Below are 22961 nucleotides of genomic sequence, written 5' to 3' on the forward strand. Positions count from 1 at the left end.
TATGGAAAATGAGCTTTAGCATGGCAATTAGAGATGGACTCAAACTCATTATGTCCAGGTTTGATGTGTGAGGGAGATGGTTTCGAGGCGTAACTCATTTTAATTGGTCCCCTGAGAGAGCTGCGGAGTGGATCTGAAACTGCGCCCTGGCTTCCTTAGGGGAGACTCGTTAGACTTACTCAGAATCGAAAGGGTTGTAGTGCTTTTGAATGCCTCCCTCTCCACTGACTTCACATAAATCCACTGGACCAATGAGTATCTCGAGATTACTGGCTTGTGTGTTATCGTGAATGAAAATAAACATAGAATCATATTCTCTCAGTCCTAAGCATGCTAATCTCATACCATTCACGTTGTTCTCTCGGTGATAGCGGCTGTTGAAGTCAGTGGGTCCTGTGTAAATGCTTCATGCGTAACAAAACACACAAAAAAAATACTGTTGTTCTCCTTCAGTTGTGTTCACATAAAGTCCCGGTGGTCTTCCATGTTCATTCAGTCGCCCATGCGTGGAACAGTGTGTTAAACCTGTCTCCTTCCTGCTGTAGTTGTCGAGTGACGAGGCGGTGAGACGGGTCTTGGCAGGAGACAAGGTGGAGCTGAAGGGCAAGGCCAGCACGTCTAAGTCTCAGGACAAAGAGAACAGAGAGGTGAGACTTGTGCGGCTGAGCGAGCCCTGTCTCTGTGGGCACAGAGGCCTCTGGAGGCGTACAGAGTCAGCCTGCACACACCTGACATCACCTCCTATTATTTCTCCCCCATTCTTACTCTCACTGGACACTAGAGGGGAAAATGGTTTAACTGCGCTAGCTCTCCACTTGTAATCACAGTGTGATTTAAACTATGACAACGGTGGAGATGAGTTCACCTTTAAACTGTCCTCACTCCATTTCTCAGATGTACCTTTGGTCTGTTCGCGCGTCAGCCTAGCCGGGGTGACTGTGCAGCCCGCTGCCCTGTGAGGTGCTGGGGTCGGTGTCTGGGTGCTGATGACTCTGTGTTTTGCAGGAGAAAAGGGAGATTAAAGAGAGCAGCGCGGGTCAAGATCAGAAGGAGTCGGGCCAGGCCAGGGACCAGGAGGCGCGGAGGAGGGAGAAAGACAGACACAGGGACGGAGAGAGGGTTGAGAAGAGACAGGACAGGGACAGGACGAAAGACCGCGACCAGGACAAGGAGAAAAGTCGCGACCGGGACAAAGACAAGAGTCAAGAGAAAGACCGCGAACGGGAGAAGGACAAAAGTCGTGACAGAGAGAGAGACAAGCTCAGAGAGAAAGGCCGGGACCGTGACAGGGACCGAGAGAGAGACAGGGACCGAGAGAGAGACAGAGAGAGGGATGGCGATAAAGACAGAGAGAAGAACAGAGAGAGGAACAGAGAGAAAGATCACGACCACGAGAAACGGCGGGAGCGAGAAAAAGACAGAGAGAAGGAGAGAGAACGACACAGAGAAGAGAAGGTGAAGGAGAGAGGCGATGGAAAGGTTTGTGCTCTTTCCGGACTCTTCCACACACTGACACCGTTTCACCAAAGAGTGTATCCTCTCCGGCAGCTTGTCCAGTAGAAATACACGTTTTTTTTTTGTTTGTTTTTTTACAGTATCTGTTCATTTCTTTACCCATTTCTGTCTTCATGTAGCTGAAAGGGACAGAGGAGAGCAGTAAACAGAAGACTCATGCAGAGGCCCCCAGTAAAAATCATAAGCCTGAAACAGAGGTGAGCTTCACTGCTTCATCACCCAACCTCACACAATAACAAGGTCTTCTCTCAGCCTGCTCTGCTACAATCTCTTTTTTTTTCTTTCAAACTGCACTCAATGACACGTTTAGAGCCCTTCAGGCAAAAAAAAAAAATAAAATAAAATAACCCCCAGTGAATTGCTGCGGTGGTGTGTTGGTTGGTATGTGTGAGTGTTGCGGGCTCGTCTTTGCGGTCAGGTCTGAGTGTGATAGACTGGAGCTCGGTGAGAGTTACTGAACTGAGTGTTATGATAGTGCACGTAAAGCTCTGTAGCCGCGTGAGGGGTTTGGACCGTCGACAGGTGCATCTGGTGCTGCTGGTTCACTCGTGTTAGGCCTGGTAGACGTGCTAGAATCCTGGCAGCGTTTGCTTGCTCTTTCAGAAGCGACTTCAGAAAAGCCTTTGAACTGTGTGTGTGTTTGATTCTAGATTTTTTTAAATGTGGCTAGAGCAGTCATTGTTAGCTGTGCTAGGCTACTGCGGCTATGCCCTGTAGATCCCTGTGGACTGTTTGACTAACTGCATACTCCTCATCACACCTCTCAGTCCTCACAGGTACCTGAGGCAAACACTGAACAGGTATTTACTGTACGCGTCTCCTCGTAAGAGTGTCCTTCCAGATGTAGAAGTCTAGTGTTGAGTGCTGCCTGGTTGAAGACTGTGGTGTGTGTCACAGAGTGTGTCCTGTCTGTGTAGCAGTGTGGTTGGAGGCAGATGTAGGCGAAATGCTTGTCTGGGACGATGGGCTCTCTGACCTCTGCTTTACAAGTGCCTCTGCTTTTCAGTGATCAACTTCAGTTACTACTGGCGGTCCTTTTTAGGCTCACAGTTTCAGAAATGGGCGTCTACATAGCATAGTTGCAAGTTTTTTTTGTTTTTTTTTCTAAGCTTTTCTCTGTTTTGTTTTTACATAGCCTACAGATGCCTCTGAAAACCAGGTAACTTTCTTTCTTCTTTAAACTGGATAATCACATGACTCTTTCACCATGAGTGCTGGTGTGAGAGGGGAAAGGAATACGACATGGAAAAGATACATCATTTATGTCTTTTTATATTTCACATCTAGGCCGCGTGAAATAAGACATAGTTATATTTTCAGTGTCTTTGTTGCACATAAATGGTCTTGATTCATTTTAAATCTGTGACATGGCTGAGTTTAGTCCTGTTGTTGTTTTGTTATGAAGTGTAGTACAGTTAGACTTTTTGTTTTGATTGTTTTGAAGTGTAGTACAGTTAGACTTTTTGTTGTTTTGTTTTGAAGTGTAGTACAGTTAGACTTTTTGTTGTTTTGTTCTGAAGTGTGGGATAGGTAGACTTTTTGTTGTTTTGTTTTGAAGTGTAGTGTGGTTAGACTTTTTCCCTCTGTTTGTCCAGCATGTGAGCCCTGTGAGAATACCCAGACCGTCCTCTGCTAAAGGCCAGAGACGCCAGCCCAAACCTGGAGGACAAGGTACACAGCCACTCTCCCTGTCACACGAGCACTTACTGAACTCTGTGTGTTCAATGTTCAATGACCAGATTACATTAATCTCAGATATGATAATGGATAAGGGAGAAATAGGTTTTTGAATGGGTTCATTGGACATTTCATAAAATGATCGTAGTAAACATGTCAGAGTTTATGGCTGAAAATCTGACGATTGTGGGATGCAGTGGATGCTTTGAGTGTGTTTGTGTTGTAATAATGATGTGAAATTGTGTGTGTGTGTGTGTGTGTGTCTCTTTTTCACTCAGATGAATCTGACAGCGATGCAGGTAAGTGGCTATGTTACCTTATGTTATAAAGATACTTCCCTTCAGTTAGTCTCAGCCCCACTCCTGCATCCTGACACCTGCAGAGTGTCTCACAGTTGATGGCCACTGTCTCACTGTGAGCTTAGTGCTGTGTAGCCTAAAGGCTCACATACTGCTTAAAGCACAGCACAGTGGACAGTGTGTGGAGCACAGTCTTCAGTCAAAGCTTTTTCATTCGTTCCAGAGGGTAAGACAGCAACGACAGAGAAGCCCGTTCACCTGGAGAATGGTGAAGTAGTGCCACACCAAACAGCCAACAGGTTAGCTTGCCCTCTTTCTTTCTTTCTTTCTTTCTTTCTTTCTCTGTCTCCGTGTCTGTCCTGTGTGTGGGAGAGGGGACTCCGTCTCTGTGTCTGTCCTGGGTACGGGAAAGGGGTCTCTGTCTCTGTGTCTGTCCTGTGTGTGGGAGAGGGGTCTCTGTCTCTGTCTCTGTGTCTGTCCTGTGTGTGGGAGAGGGGTCTCTGTCTCTGTCTCTGTGTCTGTTCTGTGCGTGGGAGAGGGGACTCTGTCTCTGTCTCTGTGTCTGTTCTGTGCGTGGGAGAGGGGACTCTGTCTCTGTCTCTGTGTCTGTTCTGTGCGTGGGAGAGGGGTCTCTGTCTCTGTCTCTGTGTCTGTTCTGTGCGTGGGAGAGGGGTCTCTGTCTCTGTCTCTGTGTCTGTCCTGTGCGTGGGAGAGGGGTCTCTGTCTCTGTCTCTGTGTCTGTTCTGTGCGTGGGAGAGGGGTCTCTGTCTCTGTCTCTGTGTCTGTCCTGTGCGTGGGAGAGGGGTCTCTGTCTCTGTCTCTGTGTCTGTTCTGTGCGTGGGAGAGGGGTCTCTGTCTCTGTCTCTGTGTCTGTTCTGTGCGTGGGAGAGGGGTCTCTGTCTCTGTCTCTGTGTCTGTCCTGTGCGTGGGAGAGGGGTCTCTGTCTCTGTCTCTGTGTCTGTCCTGTGTGTGGGAGAGGGGACTCTGTCTCTGTCTCTGTGTCTGTCCTGTGTGTGGGAGAGGGGTCTCTGTCTCTGTCTCCGTGTCTGTTCTGTGTGTGGGAGAGGGGTCTCTGTCTCTGTCTCTGTGTCTGTCCTGTGTGTGGGAGAGGGGTCTCTGTCTCTGTCTCCGTGTCTGTTCTGTGTGTGGGAGAGGGGTCTCTGTCTCTGTCTCTGTGTCTGTCCTGTGTGTGGGAGAGGGGACTCTGTCTCTGTCTCTGTGTCTGTCCTGTGCGTGGGAGAGGGGACTCTGTCTCTGTCTCTGTGTCTGTCCTGTGTGTGGGAGAGGGGACTCTGTCTCTGTCTCCGTGTCTGTTCTGTGCGTGGGAGAGGGGTCTCTGTCTCTGTCTCTGTGTCTGTCCTGTGTGTGGGAGAGGGGTCTCTGTCTCTGTCTCTGTGTCTGTTCTGTGCGTGGGAGAGGGGTCTCTGTCTCTGTCTCTGTGTCTGTTCTGTGCGTGGGAGAGGGGACTCTGTCTCTGTGTCTGTCCTGTGTGTGGGAGAGGGGACTCTGTCTCTGTCTCCGTGTCTGTTCTGTGCGTGGGAGAGGGGTCTCTGTCTCTGTCTCTGTGTCTGTCCTGTGTGTGGGAGAGGGGACTCTGTCTCTGTCTCTGTGTCTGTTCTGTGCGTGGGAGAGGGGACTCTGTCTCTGTCTCCGTGTCTGTTCTGTGCGTGGGAGAGGGGTCTCTGTCTCTGTCTCTGTGTCTGTCCTGTGTGTGGGAGAGGGGTCTCTGTCTCTGTCTCCGTGTCTGTTCTGTGTGTGGGAGAGGGGTCTCTGTCTCTGTCTCCGTGTCTGTTCTGTGTGTGGGAGAGGGGTCTCTGTCTCTGTCTCTGTGTCTGTTCTGTGCGTGGGAGAGGGGTCTCTGTCTCTGTCTCTGTGTCTGTTCTGTGCGTGGGAGAGGGGTCTCTGTCTCTGTCTCTGTGTCTGTTCTGTGCGTGGGAGAGGGGTCTCTGTCTCTGTCTCTGTGTCTGTTCTGTGCGTGGGAGAGGGGACTCTGTCTCTGTCTCCGTGTCTGTTCTGTGCGTGGGAGAGGGGTCTCTGTCTCTGTCTCCGTGTCTGTTCTGTGCGTGGGAGAGGGGACTCTGTCTCTGTCTCTGTGTCTGTCCTGTGTGTGGGAGAGGGGACTCTGTCTCTGTCTCCGTGTCTGTTCTGTGCGTGGGAGAGGGGTCTCTGTCTCTGTCTCTGTGTCTGTTCTGTGCGTGGGAGAGGGGTCTCTGTCTCTGTTTCTGTGTCTGTTCTGTGCGTGGGAGAGGGGTCTCTGTCTCTGTCTCTGTGTCTGTTCTGTGCGTGGGAGAGGGGACTCTGTCTCTGTCTCTGTGTCTGTTCTGTGTGTGGGAGAGGGGTCTCTGTCTCTGTCTCCGTGTCTGTTCTGTGCGTGGGAGAGGGGTCTCTGTCTCTGTGTCTGTTCTGTGCGTGGGAGAGGGGTCTCTGTCTCTGTCTCTGTGTCTGTTCTGTGCGTGGGAGAGGGGACTCTGTCTCTGTCTCTGTGTCTGTTCTGTGTGTGGGAGAGGGGACTCTGTCTCTGTCTCTGTGTCTGTTCTGTGCGTGGGAGAGGGGACTCTGTCTCTGTCTCTGTGTCTGTTCTGTGTGTGGGAGAGGGGACTCTGTCTCTGTCTCTGTGTCTGTCCTGTGTGTGGGAGAGGGGTCTCTGTCTCTGTCTCCGTGTCTGTTCTGTGCGTGGGAGAGGGGTCTCTGTCTCTGTCTCTGTGTCTGTCCTGTGTGTGGGAGAGGGGACTCTGTCTCTGTCTCTGTTTCTGTCCTGTGTGTGGGAGAGGGGTCTCTGTCTCTGTGTCTGTCCTGTGTGTGGGAGAGGGGTCTCTGTCTCTGTCTCTGTGTCTGTTCTGTGCGTGGGAGAGGGGTCTCTGTCTCTGTCTCTGTGTCTGTCCTGTGCGTGGGAGAGGGGTCTCTGTCTCTGTCTCTGTGTCTGTTCTGTGCGTGGGAGAGGGGTCTCTGTCTCTGTCTCTGTGTCTGTTCTGTGCGTGGGAGAGGGGTCTCTGTCTCTGTCTCCGTGTCTGTTCTGTGCGTGGGAGAGGGGTCTCTGTCTCTGTGTCTGTTCTGTGCGTGGGAGAGGGGTCTCTGTCTCCGTCTCTGTTCTGTGCGTGGGAGAGGGGACTCTGTCTCTGTCTCCGTGTCTGTTCTGTGCGTGGGAGAGGGGACTCTGTCTCTGTCTCTGTGTCTGTTCTGTGCGTGGGAGAGGGGTCTCTGTCTCCGTCTCTGTTCTGTGCGTGGGAGAGGGGACTCTGTCTCTGTCTCCGTGTCTGTTCTGTGCGTGGGAGAGGGGACTCTGTCTCTGTCTCTGTGTCTGTTCTGTGCGTGGGAGAGGGGTCTCTGTCTCCGTCTCTGTTCTGTGCGTGGGAGAGGGGACTCTGTCTCTGTTTCTGTGTCTGTTCTGTGCGTGGGAGAGGGGTCTCTGTCTCTGTCTCTGTGTCTGTTCTGTGTGTGGGAGAGGGGACTCTGTCTCTGTCTCTGTGTCTGTTCTGTGCGTGGGAGAGGGGACTCTGTCTCTGTCTCTGTGTCTGTTCTGTGCGTGGGAGAGGGGTCTCTGTCTCTGTCTCTGTGTCTGTTCTGTGCGTGGGAGAGGGGTCTCTGTCTCTGTCTCTGTGTCTGTCCTGTGTGTGGGAGAGGGGTCTCTGTCTCTGTCTCTGTGTCTGTTCTGTGCGTGGGAGAGGGGTCTCTGTCTCTGTCTCCGTGTCTGTTCTGTGCGTGGGAGAGGGGTCTCTGTCTCTGTCTCTGTGTCTGTCCTGTGTGTGGGAGAGGGGTCTCTGTCTCTGTCTCTGTGTCTGTTCTGTGCGTGGGAGAGGGGACTCCGTCTCTGTGTCTGTCCTGGGTACGGGAAAGGGGTCTCTGTCTCTGTGTCTGTCCTGTGCGTGGGAGAGGGGTCTCTGTCTCTGTCTCTGTGTCTGTCCTGTGCGTGGGAGAGGGGTCTCTGTCTCTGTCTCTGTGTCTGTCCTGTGCGTGGGAGAGGGGTCTCTGTCTCTGTCTCTGTGTCTGTCCTGTGCGTGGGAGAGGGGTCTCTGTAGGGGGTTGTAAAATTGTAATAGAATGGTTTACCAGAGCTCAGCTGTTGCACAATTACTGGTAATGACCCCACAAATGTGCAGCTTTTAAATCCATTGAATTTGGACAGTTTCCCTTCAGTGAGAATAAAAAGGCAGAGTGAGATAATGAGCTGTGTTCTCTGTGTGTGTGTGTGTGTGTGTGTGTGTGTTCTCTGTGTGTGTGAGAACATGTTTGTGATAATGTTTGGTATTTTGTAAATGTGCCCACCCCTGCTGGAGATATTGGTTTGCATTGGAGTTCATTGATGTGTATCCTCCTCTCTCTGTACAGTGTAACATGACACCGCGATACAGCAGAGCTGTCACTCACTCACTGTCCATACAACAACCTGGCCTCATTTACATTTCAGCACCAATTGAACAGAACTATAGGCCAGGACAGGCCCTCCCACATACACACAGTCACACGTAATACTGTCCATCATCCAGATTCTCATCCAGCCTGCAATGAGTGTTTTCACAGTGCAGTGGAGCTTACACAAGCACAGTTTAACCAAAACTATTTTCAGTCTGATTTTTTTTTTTTTTACATGCCGGATGTTGTGTGTCGTGGTTTTGAAAGATCATTATGATTTGAAATGTTGTTTTTTTTTTTATTCTTAAGGAGGGCCCCACGGCCAGGCAGCGCCCGTCCTGCTCCTCCTAGAGTCAAGAGACAAGAGAGCTACACAGACGTGACCTCCGCCGAAAGGTCAGCTTGCCCCGAGTAACGTCTGTCCGTGTAACCTCACCACGCAGACAAAGACGCAGTTTGACCCTGCGCTCTCCTCTCGGGCACACAGTGACAGTTTGGTTATTGATTCCTGTAAATGAAATGTCTGAGATTGGGCTGAAATCTTCTCCTGCATTGTTCTTTACCTCCACCCCCTCAGGCAGGGCAGTGCCAAAGCTCCGTCAGCCGTGATCGTGGAGGGAAAGAAGGATGAGGAGGAGGATGGAGACGACCTGTTTGTGGTGGAGGAGTCAGCTGTGCCTGAGATGGAGGTGAGGAGAGCCGCTGGGTCGCAGACGTGTGTCATACACAGAACACGCGTGATTTGGGTTTTAGCTTATGAATGTCACGCATGATTCAGTTTTACCTTATGAAAGTCATCCCATGTCTGTCTTGGAATGAGAAAAAAGTGTCATTTTTAGAGTCAGTGTATTAGCCCACCAAACTCCATTTTCAGATTTGCGCCTATGTCGATTTTTCTTTTATTTATGGTCTTTTTTACTACAGAGGCCTTCCATTGAACTACAAGGTGATGAAAAGCATGGTGAGTTGTTTGCATTTCAACGCTATATATATGTAACACTAACACTGACGCTAACGCTACATATGTCTCTTTTTAGCAAAGCCCTGGAGTTGTCTGTCGTTTTATGAGCTTTTCACCTTGTTTTTTGACAGGTGGGCTTGTCACAAAAATCCTGGCAACCAAGAAGGACTTTGAATCAACACCTTCATCTCCAAAGTCAAAAGACCAAGTAGGTTTTTTTCCCCCCTCACAGAATTCAGTGAAAACTGTGGGCATTACTTATGTCCACTAGAGGGCACTGTGATGTCAGCTTAGCAGTACCACAAAAGGCTGTCTGCTTTTCACAAAAACATTCCTCTGGTGTGAGTAACAACTTGCATTTCAAAATCTCAAAGAGCATCAGCATTAATTTCTGCAAAAACAAGACTTGAGGGATGTTTTTTGTTGTTTTTAATTTGAGAACCTAGCTTAGCACGCCGTCTGTTTGCTAAAGAAAGCAGCTTTTGAAATGAAGTGGAAAGCTATAATTGCAGTGGCACAGACCCATTCAAGTGCTGCTCTGTTGAGTGGAGCCACGGAACAAGCAGATCTGTATGTCCAGATATCTCCGACTTTTATGTGTGTTAATGTGTTGTTTCACAGCTGTGGGCTCATTTGTGTATGTAAGCACAAGTTTGTCTCAGGCTCTTAACTCTGAATGCTCTCTGTGTGTGTGTGTGTTACTCAATCCAGTTCCTGTAAAACAACAGTGTCTTGAAAACTAGTTTTTGAATTTGAATGTGTTTGAGGGTAGATTTATTGAAATGTTTTTTCCCTCTTAAATCTTCTGATTCCCTGGCCCTCCTGTGGCCCTGTGTCAACACGGATATCTCTCAGTGGAAAATAGCTTAAAATGAATGGCACTAAAGTGTTTCTCATTTTCACTGGCCAGAGTACAACCACTAGAAAGGAGGAGTTTTTTTTAATTTTCAAAGATCAATGAAAATCCATTCCACACAAAACGGCTCTTTCGGGATCTTGCGTTCCATCAAAGCGCGACCAGCCAATAAACGTAGCTTTTTTTAAAACAATTATTTATTTATTTTTAACATCCTTTCCCATGCACAAACAATGAACTGAGCTCTCTGTATTTTATAAAGCATATATTTTTTCAGCTCCGTGCCAGTTTGATTTCGTGTTATCAGACCCTGCGTCTGGCGTATGAGAAGTCAGGCCGGCATGGCCGGTCAGTGCCAGACCACTCCCACACTGAATATTTACACAATGATTCAGTCTGGAGGACCTCTTGCCCATGACCTGCTGGTAGGGGTGGCGTGCTTTGGGTGGTCCGGCCGGCCAGAACATGCTCTTTTCCCATCTGTCCATCACAGACTGGGTCCTGATGGATGCTGTGTTTGGGGCTGGCACTCATGCAGAAAGGCCCTGACTCCCAGCCCCAGACTGGGCCACATGCTCGTGGCTGCCTTAGACAGGACCGGGTCTAACGAGCAGGAGGAGGTGTGTCTGTCCGCTTCTTCTCCCCGATCCGCTCTGGCCTGATGAAAGGTCGGCTGTTCGTTCCAGCACTTCCATGCGTGCAGAGCTGCCCCCCCTACACACACACACACACACACACACCACCCCCTCCCTGGTCGCTTTGCTCCACAGCTCCCCTCTCCCTGTGTTCTTCATTTCAAAATAATCATTCTGGATTTCCCTCCGTTTCCAAATAATCAAATTAGATTTCCCCTCATCAGACGCCGTGCGGCTCTGTGCTGGAACCTGAGTGCCGTGCAGGGCCCTGTCTCCTAATTGACTTAATGCAGGAAGATCAGCTCTCTGAAGGCCCTGCCGCTCTTACAGGGCCTGAGGTGGATATGGGGAGAGAGAGAGAGAGAAAGAGAGAGAGTGAGGGGGGGGAGTAAGAGAGAGAGAGAGAGAAGGAGAAAGAGAGAGAGAGAGGGAGAGGGAGAGGAAGAGAGAGAAAGAGTGAGAGGGAGAGAGTAAGAGAGAGAGAGAAAGAGAGAGGGGGGAGAGAGAGAGAGAGGGAGAGGAAGAGAGAGGCAGGGAGAGGGAGAGAGAGAGAGAGAGAAAGAGGAGAGAGGCGGGGGGGGGGGAGAAAGAGAGAGAGACAGAAAGAGGGGGCTGCAGGTGAAGCAGTGTGCCTTGCTCCCTTTGCCCAGTCAGCGGCTGAAAAAGCCATAATGACTTCCTTCCTGACATGAAAAGGGTCAGGGGTCAACGTCATAATGCCAACGCTCTTCTGTAATCACGCTGTACCATCAAGGGTTAAGAATGTAAATAGTTCAGGCTCCCGGCCGCGGCCTGTCGGCTCTGACAATACAGCAGCCGTAAGTCATTCTCCAGCTATGAAAATTCACCCCCCCCCCCCTCGAGATCCCCCCCCCCCACCCCCGACTCCGCCGAGGATACGGCAAGTTCCACCTTTACCATATTTATGACCGAACTGCATCCCAGCGGTTTGCGTGTGCTCGGAGAGTAAAAAAATCAGACAAAAATTTATGTTTATGTAATTTTAGTCAGCGCTCCAGCTGTTTGTGTGGTACATTCAGTTTTATGGGTTTTTTCTTTTCTTTTCTTTCTTTCTTTCTTTCTTTCTTTCCTTCTTTTCTTTTTCTTTTTTTGAAGTCTGTCAAAAGCCTGATGAGTTCTTCTAGATCGTCTTGTTTCGTTTTGTGCGATCTCTGTTTGGAATGTCATATTTCACAAAGGTAATTTCCAGTGGACGGAGGCAGTTATGATGTGCAGTCTCCTCTCTTTCCAGTCCGTCTGAAGGATTTGCTGTATATTTTAGGGCTGACCTACTCTGTGACCCCCAAACCCACCCCCCCAGGAAAATGTATATTATTGTAAGAAACGTCTTGTAGGGCGTCTTTTTGTTTGGACAGAATTGGCCTCTCACAGCTGCTGCGTTTTCATAGGCATCCCCCCCCCCCCCCCAAAACCAACCCCCCCACTCCAGCACCCCCACCTTTTTTTTTTTTACACCATCAAATTAGCCTTGATGAAGGTTAGCAATGGATAAATAAACGGCTCGGCACACAAATGGATGGCTGTTGAGTGAGAGCCATGCAGGGGAAAGGTCTGTGTGATCTCCCTAGAATAGGCAGGAAAATAAATAGCTTTCCCCTCAGGCTTTCTGTCCTCATAAACATCCAACTTTCTCCGAGCAAATGTAAGGAAATGACTCCCTCCCTGCATTCCGAGGAATACTGCGCAGCCACGTCTCGGCCGAGAGCAAGCGAAAAGGTTAAGGATGAACCGCACACCGTGGCCTCCACGCCGAGTGAGGAAGACCTGCGATTTTCGGCGTAGTGAAACTCTTCTGTCGAAAGTTTGAAGCCGGTCTTGCGATTTTCGGCGTAGTGAAACTCTTCTGTCGAAAGTTTGAAGCCGGTCTTGCGATTTTCGCCGTAGTGAAACTGTTCTGTCGAAAGTTTGAAGCCGGTCTTGCGATTTTCAGCGTAGTGAAACTGTTCTGTCAAAAGTTTGAAGCCGGTCTTGTCGGGTCTTAACCTTTTCTCTTTACCAGTCCGTTCAGGAGATTAAATCTGAACCCATCAGGACAGCCTCTGTACAGTCAGCGCTGTTGTTTTGTCTTTGTCTTTGTGGTGGTCCGGCCTCAGCCTGGGGTCAGGGTCAGCGACCTTGGTAGAGGTGACCTCCACAAGGACGACCTAACCCCTGCATCCTGTGCACAGGGCTCTTTCTCCACACCCCACTACATCCCTGTTATTTTTATGATGTAGCTGGATGGGGCCCGCGTTTCCCCTGCGGAGGAAACCCCTAAACGGCGCTTAATTAATCTTTGGTCCTCAGAAGCCGGCTGCTGTCCCACGTGCTCACAGTGGTGCCCCTCTCTGGTAGCGTCTAACCAACAGGGGCTGGACCTTTTGGCCCAGGGCTGTGGGAGCCAGGCTTTGCTCTGGGAGCAGCCCCATGTACCAGTATGACCACTACCGGAGGCTGCACTGGGCCCAGTGAGTCTATGCTGTCTCTGGTGCTTTGTACAACGATGGATCGTTGTAAGACGAAGTGCGTGAATCATAGAATCTAGGTGATGACTGTTTGCTTTTCTTCTATGTTCTTGTCTCTTCACCAGTTTATATGATTTCTGGAGACTAAATCTAGTTTAAAACACCTATTTTTTTTCTTCTTCTTGAAAGTGCTCTTTCAAACAGAAAGGTGCCATTGCAGCCAGGGCTAAATTAGCACTGCTCAGATTCATTATGCTGGTGAGGCTGGTTGATCCCGTAAGAGGTTTTCGTGCGTAAGGAGTCGTTTGTCATGTCGGCGTGCTCTTTGAAGAGTGTTGCTCTGTCCTTTTTCCTGCGTTCTCCATCAGGAGCCTATAAATCATTCCTTTTGCGTTGCACGTCCTCGTTAGGTAAATGAGGCTTGAGCCATGCAGCTCAGAGACCTGCTGTGGTGTGACGAGACAGCCTGGCGTGAGTGTGAGAGCCCAGGGCTGAGAACCCCCGGGTCTGGCTCCAGGGCGGACGGGCAGGCGGACGGAGGGCACCGTCGCATCCAGCGACCCAGTAGCTGTAAGGGCCACCTGCCCCGGTGTCGGTCCGGCAGCCTCTGTCACCGTCTGAGCTAATGGAAAACCTTCCCCAGTCAACTCTGCTCAAAACAAATATTTTCCTGGGGAGTGAGTGAAGGGGGGGGGGGGGGGGGGAGAGAATGAGGACACCCCAACAAGGCTCCTATTAATGATTGATTTATGTCCACAGAGACATGGAGCACTGTTTTTTTTTCTTTCCGCCCCCCCTTTTTTTTTTTGTTTGGAGGAGGTGAGGGGCGAGAGAACGGCAAACAGAGCGAATCATGCCTGGCCTCCGCGCTTCATGAACAGTGGGTTGAATGTGTGGGCCAGTGTTTGTGTAGCGGGGGTGTTACGCAGTCAGGCAAACCACCCACATTGCAGACGACCATTAGACATTTTCAATCCCCACACACTTGTAGACTACAGGAGCGAAGGGGGTGGGGGGGGGGGTTTGCTTGTCAGACATTTTGCTAGCTTCCTAAAGGAAAGCAGTATATTACTGTTTGAGGAGTCCTGTGCAGCACCACATGGCTTTGTAAAGCTGTGTGGAGTATGGATGACTGAAGGATGATTAAAAGGTTAAATGATTAAACGTTAATGAAAAAAAAAAAGGTGACACATGATGTCTAGACTGGTGAGCTGTGACGCACTTACACCAGAGCACTGCGTGTGACACTTTGGTCTGTTTTTGGGGGTGGTACTGGGTAGTTTCAGTATGGTCGATATTTGATTAGTGTAACCTGTGTGTTCCCGCCGGTGCACAATTAGCCCAGAAATTCAACTTGAAAGAGGCAAAAATGAAGTAGATGTTACTGAATCCTGAGGTAAAACAACTTCACTGCCATAGGCTGTTACTAAAATAAACCAAGTCATGTCTAGTAAAAAAGTGTGTGTGTGTGTGTGTGTGTGGCAGGATAGAGGAGTAGAGTAGAGTAGGCAGGCGGTGAGAGTGAGGCCTGCTTGGCCTGGTGCCACACACAGCCTTCGGCCCCAGCTGAGTAAACAGGCATGGGTCTACTATGCCAGGGGAGGTCCTCCTGGCCCAGGCACAGAGGGGTGACCCCCCAACCACATACCATACAGAGAGGGCCTTCACTAACCACTCACTCACATTATGGTGCCATATTCCCCTTTGGTTTTGATCTTTATATACACTTCTAGGTTTGTATAATTTCTGCCTTGAAATTCTAAACCACTAAATGCAGACCTCAGTCTTTTTTGACGCACTGCTGATGGTTATAGAATTCCTCTAACCTTGTTTGTGTAATTCACTTGAAGTGCTCTCTGCTGTGTGTGTGTGTGTGTGTGTGTGACTGTTCACATGCTAGCGCGTACCTGATGAAGTAAGGATTTCTATTTAGGTGCTAAAAAGGGGAAACCCCATGAGTCCATCATTAACTGTAGTGTCGTGGTCCATGCTCCCATCAGTCTTTCTCTGCCTGTTCTCCCTCCTAACTCCTCCTCACTTGTGCTGTAGGACTGGCTGCTGGAGTCTAAAACGGCTCTTAAGAAGGAGCGGGAGATGGTGATTAGGGAAATCGAGCACTTACGCTCGGGCATCCAGACCGTGTGTAGCAGTGCTCTTCCCATGGGCAAGATCATGGACTACATCCAGGAGGACGTGGACGCCATGCAGAAGGAACTGCAAACCTGGCGCAAGGAGAACGAAGAACACGCACAAGCCCTGCTTCAGGAGCAGAGGTATAACAGATGACACGACCACACACACACACACACACACACACACACACACACACGCAGCATACTCACCGCTCCCCCACAGGAGCGAGGAGGAGGAGATCAGGAGAGTGATTTGGATGTTACGCTGTCTTTAATGAACTCTGTGTGGTGGTTTCTGTGTGTGTGTATGATTGTGTGTGTGTGTGTGATTGTGTGTTTTTCTGTGTTTGTCCTCTCAGAATCACGGAAAGTACGGTGGAGCCCCTGAAAGCCCAGCTGTCTGAGCTGGAACAGCTCATCAAAGAAGAGCAGGACAAGATCTGTGCTCTCAAGGGCAACATCTGGAGGAACGAGCAGAAGATCCAGAAGATGTTGTCCAGCATCAACTCCAACTCCTACACATAAAGGAGGCAAAGCCCCCAGTAAATTCATGAGCTTCTGAAGCACCGAGCCGGAGCGTGTGTGGCTCTCTTACGATGGTGTGCCTCTAGCTGTCTCCAGACAGACATCTCATTTGCACTTTTGAGTGGGCTGTTGAGCGAAGCCTGAGGATTCTGACAAAGTCAAGCATCGTTTTCATCTCTCTGATTTTTAAGGTGCCTTCTGTAAGACCAGCAGCAGTCAGGAATCTGCTGAGACGGTCAAGGTTTACCTGGGCTTGTCACTGTATCAATGTGAAAAAGACACACCTGCACTGCACTGCACTGCATCTCCACCATCACTCCAGTACACTCACTCACTCTCTCACACACACACACACACATATACACATATATACACACACACACACATACACATGCATACACACACATATACGCATGCGCACACACACATACGCATGCGCACACACACACACACACACACACACACACACACATACATACACATACACACACACACACACATGTACACATGCACACACATACACATATACACATGCTTGCTCTGAGATCTTTATGAAAAGAGCTACACATTTGTTGTTGTTGTTTTGTTTTTTTTACACAAAGATAATGTTTTATCCAGGCTGATCGACCTGGTCTTCTTCTTTTTTCAAAAGTAAAAATGGCAATATTTTGGCATATATAAGCTGACCTCTGTCCACGCTCACTGTTATCTGTAGCTTTCCAGAGAATGTGTGGTAAGCAATAGATTTTTTGTTTTTGTTTCAGTTTAGAGCAGACATGCCAAAAGCTTTAGATGCATACATTGTCCTTTTGACAGCACCATTGCACTTTGGTAAATATATAAAACTGTACCAAATAGGAGGGAAAACAACATGTGTTACCTGAAAAGCAAAAATCCTTAGTTTAAGTAATAAATCTCAGTGTCACTGGGCTGGTACAATGAAAGTCTAAAATGAAAACGACACACAACTGTTTGTTTTTCTATTGACAATGTTACTAGTTTTCTCTAAAATCCAAATACATTTCAGTTGAAATGGGACCAGTTTATAACCGTTTTTCAAATGACTTTGGGTGGGTTTCACCATTATCAGAAATGAAACAGAGCAGTGTGTTTTTGGTTTATTTCTGTTTTGTTTTGTTTTGAGATGATAATTTACCCTTAATGAGGGGTAACTCACTGGAGTTTGCGGAGTTTAGTGGTCAAATACAGCAAAAGCTCCCAATGTGGTGTGGTCACGTGAGAGATTATATTTTAATATACTCTAAAAACTTAAGAAAATGATTTATTCAGTGAAACCTCATTAGGTGTATAAATGATTTGCCTTCTGCCCAAACACTTGACATCTACTGGAATGGCACAGTGTGGGGTTAATATGGGTTTCACCTGGCACTACATCGTTTTGCAGTACACACTGTGTTGTACAGTATAATCGGATGTATCAAAAATACTTACGCTCAATACCACCATTTTCATATCAGTATTACACATAGCAAATTACACCTTACTGCAAAGGAAATAATCGTTTCTTAAAACAGATCACTATTGGAGATATACTTCCTTTTATTTTTGAGACCGAACCATTTACACTGTAAACTGTTTTTACCATTTTATCACTATGTCTTTACTGTATATTATGTACATTTTGTTTGTATAATAGTTAAAATATGACTATAAATTTTGTAGTGGAGTGAAACTGAAAATAAATGGATACATTTTACTTAAGTGCCCTGTTTTCACTGGGGGAGGGGGGGATGACTGGTGCCAGGAGTTAAGGTCTTTTTTTGCCTGTTGTGAGGTAAAAATAATAGTGGCATTTTTATGACTGTTTTGGGTAACTGTTTTTGAATTACGGTGAGGTGATGAATGACTTGAGTTTGTATTTTTGACTTGTTCACATGAAGTTCTGTTGACGCCTGGCATGTTACATTCGCATTCAGAGCTACGCCCAGTCTTTGAGGACTGGCCCAAGATAATATTAATAAAAAACACACTAATTCACTAAAAGTCCATATTAAACCACTTACTTTATCCCTTTTTTTTCTGACGACTCAACAAACAGCCGCATGACGCCCACACACACAAACAGAACGACATTTACAAAGACTCCGGAGACCGTTAAATTGTTTCTTAAAAGTTAACTTTGACCAGGTCGGATAAATCTGGGTTTGGAGCCCCTTGAAAAGACGTGCACCTGCGCTAGAAAGTGCTGGGTGCTGTGAAGTGAACGTTTGGATAAAGGCTAAGCGAGGAGACTGCTCGTGTTAATTGAGCACCATTGTCCTAGCGGCCTCCTGCTGAGGGCTTAGGACAGAAAGCCCAAGGAATCAACCGTCTGAAATGACGGCCACGTGTTTGAGGAGGAAATGATTTTAACTGTCACCTCCGTGTGGATAAACTCACCAACTCTGAAGTGTTTGACCACTCGGTTTAAGTTCACATACTTACGAACCTACTGTTAATTTCTCAGCAAGGTATCGTAATCCAAATTTCCTGGGAAAAAAAAGACGAACAAGAAGGGGAAAAGCTTTATCAGAGTTTGTCTGATATATACAAGCACCCGAGTTTTGGCACAAAATGGTTCAAAAATGCCAAATTCTGAACCGTTTGGCAGACAGTCACAGTGACACATCAGCATTAGGATGAATGAGGGTAGTCTCTGACGAATGTTTCCCGTTTTTCCACCGAAGAGTTGCCTGTGTTTATAAAGCTGTGTGTTCCAGTTCTCCGTGATTCAGTCCTGGGTGAGTGATACAAGGGCCTGCCATGCGCCGTGTTTATTTATAGAGACTGAAGCCCAGTGTCCACGGTTCAGCTGTCGTCAAGCAGCAATACAGCACGCCTCTGTAGCTCTCTGAAATAAACTTCCAACAATGACTGACTCAAGTCACCTACCACAGATCAGCTCAAAATGTGGCTCCTATCCCAGGCACTGGTCTAACCGTGATTTGGGCATATCTCCAGCCGTGAGTCTCAAAAGCGAAGTCAGTTTTTTTTTTTTCACAGTGTACCTAAGCAACCTCAGTTCGTTCTTAGTCACTCATCTATAATCTTGTGTATTTACACTCACAGTGTGTGGGTGCTTTATAAATGACGGGACTTCATAAATGATCAGTTTGTATTTCTTTGTTTAGCGATGCAGTTTCCTCAATAATATTGTATCGCTATAACGCTGCTTACACTATGGACATGGGTTGTAACCTCAGGAAAAATCACACAGCGCCACCTTAAAATTTAACCAAACGTAAAACAGGAAGTAACAATCGGCCAATCGCAGCAAGTGAAAGGCGAGATACAAGCCCGAACTTCCATGATGATGCCAATGGTAAACATACCGTCAAAAAGTTCACTAAAAATAAAAATATCCCACGTGTATTTTGGTTTTCCGTCCTCTTTTAATTTCAGTTCCGTTGGAGCCGAGTTTGATTAGGAGTCAGAGAAAAGGGGTACTATGGCTGATGGAGGGGACATTGAGGGAGATGTTGATGACCCACCCAACATGGGGTATCCACTTGTAACTGTCTCGGATCTTCCCAGCAGCACCGTTGCAGGTAATACGAGCGACAGACGACATTACATCATCTCCGTGAAGCATCACATTCTAGCAAGAGAGCTTTCAGTGTCAAAGTTAGAAATCACGAGAGGACAGAACAGTCTTAGCTGACAACTCAATCGCTGTTTTTAAAGTATTTCATTCGTCTGTCGTTAACTGTTGCGCAGCTATCAGCTGTTTCTGATTTTTCGTTAAGTTAATCTCTTTCCAGTAAATGTCTAGTGAAATGATTGCGTCTAAGCGTCTTAAGTGCACACACACACGCACTGTCCACACACTGCGCTGTGCAAATGACATCGACCCCTTCTTCCAAGCCCTGTAATTCACGCCTGCATGTGTTCGTCTCCTGCTCAGGCCGGAATCTGAAGGAATGGCTGCAGGAGCAGTTTTGCGATAAGCCTCTGGAACAGTGTGAGGACATGCGGCTTCACAACGCGGCCTATGTGGGTGACCTGGACACGATCAAAAGTCTTCTACAAGAGGAGAGCTTCAAACAGTGAGTCTGCTTCAGTGACGCTCAGGATGGGCATTTTGCCAACACGCACTGTGCATGCTCAAATTGTCACAAACGCAAAAACTGCATTCGTATTACTGTGTAATTAAGACGAGGTAATTGGACGCATGCATGTCAGGGCATGTCTAAATTGGCACAGACAGTCACCAGGTTGTGCCTGTTCCCGTGTTTCTCTTCTCTTCCGTGCCTTGACTGTGTCGACGCAAAGGCGGATTAATGAGAAGTCCGTCTGGTGCTGTGGTTGGCTGCCTTGCACTCCGCTGCGCATCGCCGCCACCGCTGGGCACGGGGACTGCGTAGGGTACCTGATTGGCCAGGGGGCCGAGGTGGACCTGGTGGACGTGAAGGGGCAGACGGCTCTGTACGTGGCGGTGGTGAACGGGCACTTGGACTGCGTGAGGATTCTCCTGGAGGCCGGGGCAGATCCAAACGGGAGCAGGCACCATAGAAGCACACCCATTTACCATGCAGCACGTGTGGGCAGAGTGGATATTCTACAAGAGCTGATAAGGTGAGACTGAATGTTCACGCTCTGAGGTGGAGTTTTAAATGTGTGTGAGACCAGTTAGTACGACCGGTTCGTACCAGTGAGTTGGATTCATCAGCATGTGTTTATCTGTCTGTTGATTGATTGATTGATTTGATTTGTGAAATCATATTTTGCCGGGGTTCCCATCTCACGTTCTTGGGTCCATTTAAATTTTAAATGATTGAGACAAATTTTGGGTTAAAATGAGAGTTTCTTTAATGTTGTCTTGAATGAATCCTGCTCTTTAAATTAAAAAAAAAAAAACAAACAAAAAAAAACTGAGAACACACAAAACAACAACAACAACAACAACAACAAATGTCATCATAACGGTGAATCTCCTCAAACTCCTGCAGGTTTAACGCTGACGTTGACGTGGATCAGCAGCTGGGTCCCAGACCGTTGTTCAGTGCTCGCACTCTCTCCACACTGGTGGTGTGTCCGCTCTACATCAGCGCAGCCTACCATCACCTCCACTGCTTCCGGCTGCTGCTGCAGGCGGGGGCCAACCCAGACTACAACTACACGGGCCCGGTGAGTCGGGAAGCCCTGGGCCGGGGCCTGGCCTCCTGTCTGCTGGATGCCGTGCTGAGACACGGCTGTGAACCGGCCTTCGTCGGCCTCTTGCTCGACCACGGAGCGGATCCGTACCTCGTGCCCTGGGAGGAGCCGGACCCAGACGCCATGGGGCGGGTCAGGGTGAACCCTGAGGCCCTGCGCATCTATCAGGAGGCCAGGAGTACGTTAGCGTCTGTCTGTAAACGTCTCACGAAGGGGATTATCTGTTTATTTCTTATCTGATAAAAACATTTATCTGGGATTGTCTTCCCCGTTTCTCATGTTGTTTTAGTTCTGAACTACTGAACTAATTTAAAAACACGCTAAAGAAAGACAAAGAAAGTATATGTGTGTAACATATTCTCTCATGTGGCCTGCACTGTTCCCCACAGGATGTCCGAGGAGACTGACTCACGTCTGTCGCATCACTATCAGGAGGACCATGGGTAAATCACGCCTGAGACACATCTCAAGCCTCCCGCTGCCCGACGCCATAAAGAACTTCCTGCTTCACCAGGCCTGACTCTGGCCCACGGCCGGCGCTAGACTGGATTACATGTGAAGGCTTATTAGCGGTGGTTTTTGTTTTGTTTTGTTTTGTTTTGTTTTTTAAGCGAAGGACCTGACCCTGGCTTCTTGCAGTCCATATGTGCGAGAGTGTTTGTGTAATAGTAGACAGCGAGTGATAGTCTTGTGTGCTCTGCTATTTTGACAATGAGTTTGAGGATTTGTTAAAAAAAAAAAATAATGTTCAGCTATCATATACGCTGTGATGCTGCTGGTGTTGGTTCTGGCACTTTAAACACTTTTGATTAGAGGTCAGAGAGGTGATAAAACACATTGTTTTCCAAAGGCACACTTTATCACTCTTTACCTGCACCATTTTACCACTTTGCATGTGGACACTGGTTTTTGGAGTGTTATTCAGTATTTGGCATTTTACAATACACAAGACAGCTGTCTCAAGATATTTAATGGGGATGTGATTAAATTACATGCTACTTAAAGTGTTAGAAGCTACTTCTTTCATCTGATTAATTTAATTTATGTCTTTTCTTGCTCTCAGTTGCCACCATGGAGTGGCACTGCTGTGGTTTTCAGGACTTGGACTTTGTAATTTGATATTATTTGTTGTCATGCTGACTGAACTGTGTTCCTGTTTTGCTGGGAAATACTTATAATCTTTGCCTTAAATGAACTGAAGATGCCTGTAACCATAATAAAACATATTACATCCTGTTTTACTCTGGAGTGTGAAAACCTTTTCTCACCAAACCGGTCCACAAATAGCTTTGCTCGTGAAAATTACGCCATGCTCTGTGTTGAGTCCTGGAAGTCCCACTGCTGGGTTCGGTGGCAGGAAGAATAGAGTTGACTGTATTTTGGTGTTGGTAGGAATGGAGTTGGTTGTATTTGGGCGTCAGTAGGAATGGAGTTGGTTGTTTGTGGGCGTCGATAGGAATGGAGTTGGCTGTATTTGGGCGTCGGTAAGAATGGAGTTGGTTGTATTTGGGCGTCAGTAGGAATGGAGTTGGTTGTATTTGGGCGTCAGTAGGAATGGAGTTGGCTGTATTTGGGCGTCAGTACGAATGGAGTTGGCTGTATTTGGGCGTCAGTAGGAATGGAGTTGGTTGTATTTGGGCGTCAGTAGGAATGGAGCTGGCTGTATTTGGGCGTCGGTAAGAATGGAGTTGGTTGTTTGTGGGCGTCAGTAGGAATGGAGTTGGTTGTATTTGGGCGTCAGTAGGAATGGAGTTGGTTGTTTGTGGGCGTCAGTAGGAATGGGGTTGGTTGTATTTGGGCGTCAGTAGGAATGGGGTTGGTTGTATTTGGGCGTCAGTAGGAATAGAGTTGGCTGTATTTGGGCGTCAGTAGGAATGGAGTTGGTTGTATTTGGGCGTCAGTAGGAATGGAGCTGGCTGTATTTGGGCGTCAGTAGGAATGGAGTTGGCTGTATTTGGGCGTCAGTAGGAATGGAGTTGGCTGTATTTGGGCGTCGGTAAGAATGGAGTTGGTTGTTTGTGGGCGGCGGTAGGAATGGAGTTGGCTGTATTTGGGCGTCAGTAGGAATGGAGTTGGCTGTATTTGGGCGTCAGTAGGAATGGAGTTGGCTGTATTTGGGCGTCGGTAAGAATGGAGTTGGTTGTTTGTGGGCGGCGGTAGGAATGGAGTTGGCTGTATTTGGGCGTCAGTAGGAATGGAGTTGGTTGTTTGTGGGCGGCGGTAGGAATGGAGTTGGCTGTATTTGGGCGTCAGTAGGAATGGAGTTGGTTGTTTGTGGGCGTCAGTAGGAATGGAGTTGGCTGTATTTGGGTGGCGGTAGGAATGGGGTTGGTTGTTTGTGGGCGTCGGTAGGAATGGAGTTGGTTGTATTTGGGCGTCAGTAGGAATGGAG

At 48.0% G+C, this 22961-nt stretch overlaps 2 protein-coding genes across 2 annotated transcripts in view; both read left to right on the forward strand.

Annotated features, from left to right (window-relative positions):
* traf3ip1 (TNF receptor-associated factor 3 interacting protein 1) overlaps positions 1-15420 on the forward strand; it is a 20715-nt gene extending 5295 nt beyond the window's left edge. The window contains exons 4-16 of the mRNA XM_030787638.1: positions 546-656; positions 1006-1237; positions 1298-1479; positions 1635-1712; positions 3111-3194; positions 3467-3491; positions 3715-3790; positions 8151-8237; positions 8419-8547; positions 8768-8802; positions 8934-9010; positions 14808-15031; positions 15250-15420. Of these exons, the coding sequence (XP_030643498.1) occupies positions 546-656; positions 1006-1237; positions 1298-1479; positions 1635-1712; positions 3111-3194; positions 3467-3491; positions 3715-3790; positions 8151-8237; positions 8419-8547; positions 8768-8802; positions 8934-9010; positions 14808-15031; positions 15250-15415 (1506 nt within the window). The 3' untranslated portion in view covers positions 15416-15420. The remainder of the gene's footprint in view (positions 1-545; positions 657-1005; positions 1238-1297; positions 1480-1634; positions 1713-3110; positions 3195-3466; positions 3492-3714; positions 3791-8150; positions 8238-8418; positions 8548-8767; positions 8803-8933; positions 9011-14807; positions 15032-15249) is intronic.
* A 3377-nt stretch (positions 15421-18797) lies between these two features.
* On the forward strand, positions 18798-21702 carry asb1 (ankyrin repeat and SOCS box containing 1). Its single transcript, XM_030786835.1, has 5 exons — positions 18798-18963; positions 19320-19461; positions 19688-19990; positions 20365-20747; positions 20959-21702. Exons 1-5 carry the CDS (start codon positions 18864-18866, stop codon positions 21087-21089), a joined length of 1059 nt encoding a protein of 352 aa, XP_030642695.1. The 5' UTR covers positions 18798-18863; the 3' UTR covers positions 21090-21702.
* The last annotated feature ends 1259 nt before the right edge of the window (positions 21703-22961 follow it).

The sequence above is a fragment of the Chanos chanos genome, chromosome 10 (genome assembly GCF_902362185.1).
Source record: "Chanos chanos chromosome 10, fChaCha1.1, whole genome shotgun sequence".
Lineage (NCBI taxonomy): Eukaryota > Metazoa > Chordata > Actinopteri > Gonorynchiformes > Chanidae > Chanos > Chanos chanos.

What these genes read in the sequence shown, in the direction of transcription:
- asb1 (XM_030786835.1), top strand. Translation starts at nt 18,864, where the DNA reads ATGGCTGATGGAGGGGACATTGAGGGAGATGTTGATGACCCACCCAAC. An exon ending in TCCCAGCAGCACCGTTGCAG is followed by an intron (nt 18,964 to 19,319) that starts GTAATACGAGCG and finishes TCTCCTGCTCAG; the next exon opens with GCCGGAATCTGAAGGAATGG. An exon ending in ATTCTACAAGAGCTGATAAG is followed by an intron (nt 19,991 to 20,364) that starts GTGAGACTGAAT and finishes AAACTCCTGCAG; the next exon opens with GTTTAACGCTGACGTTGACG.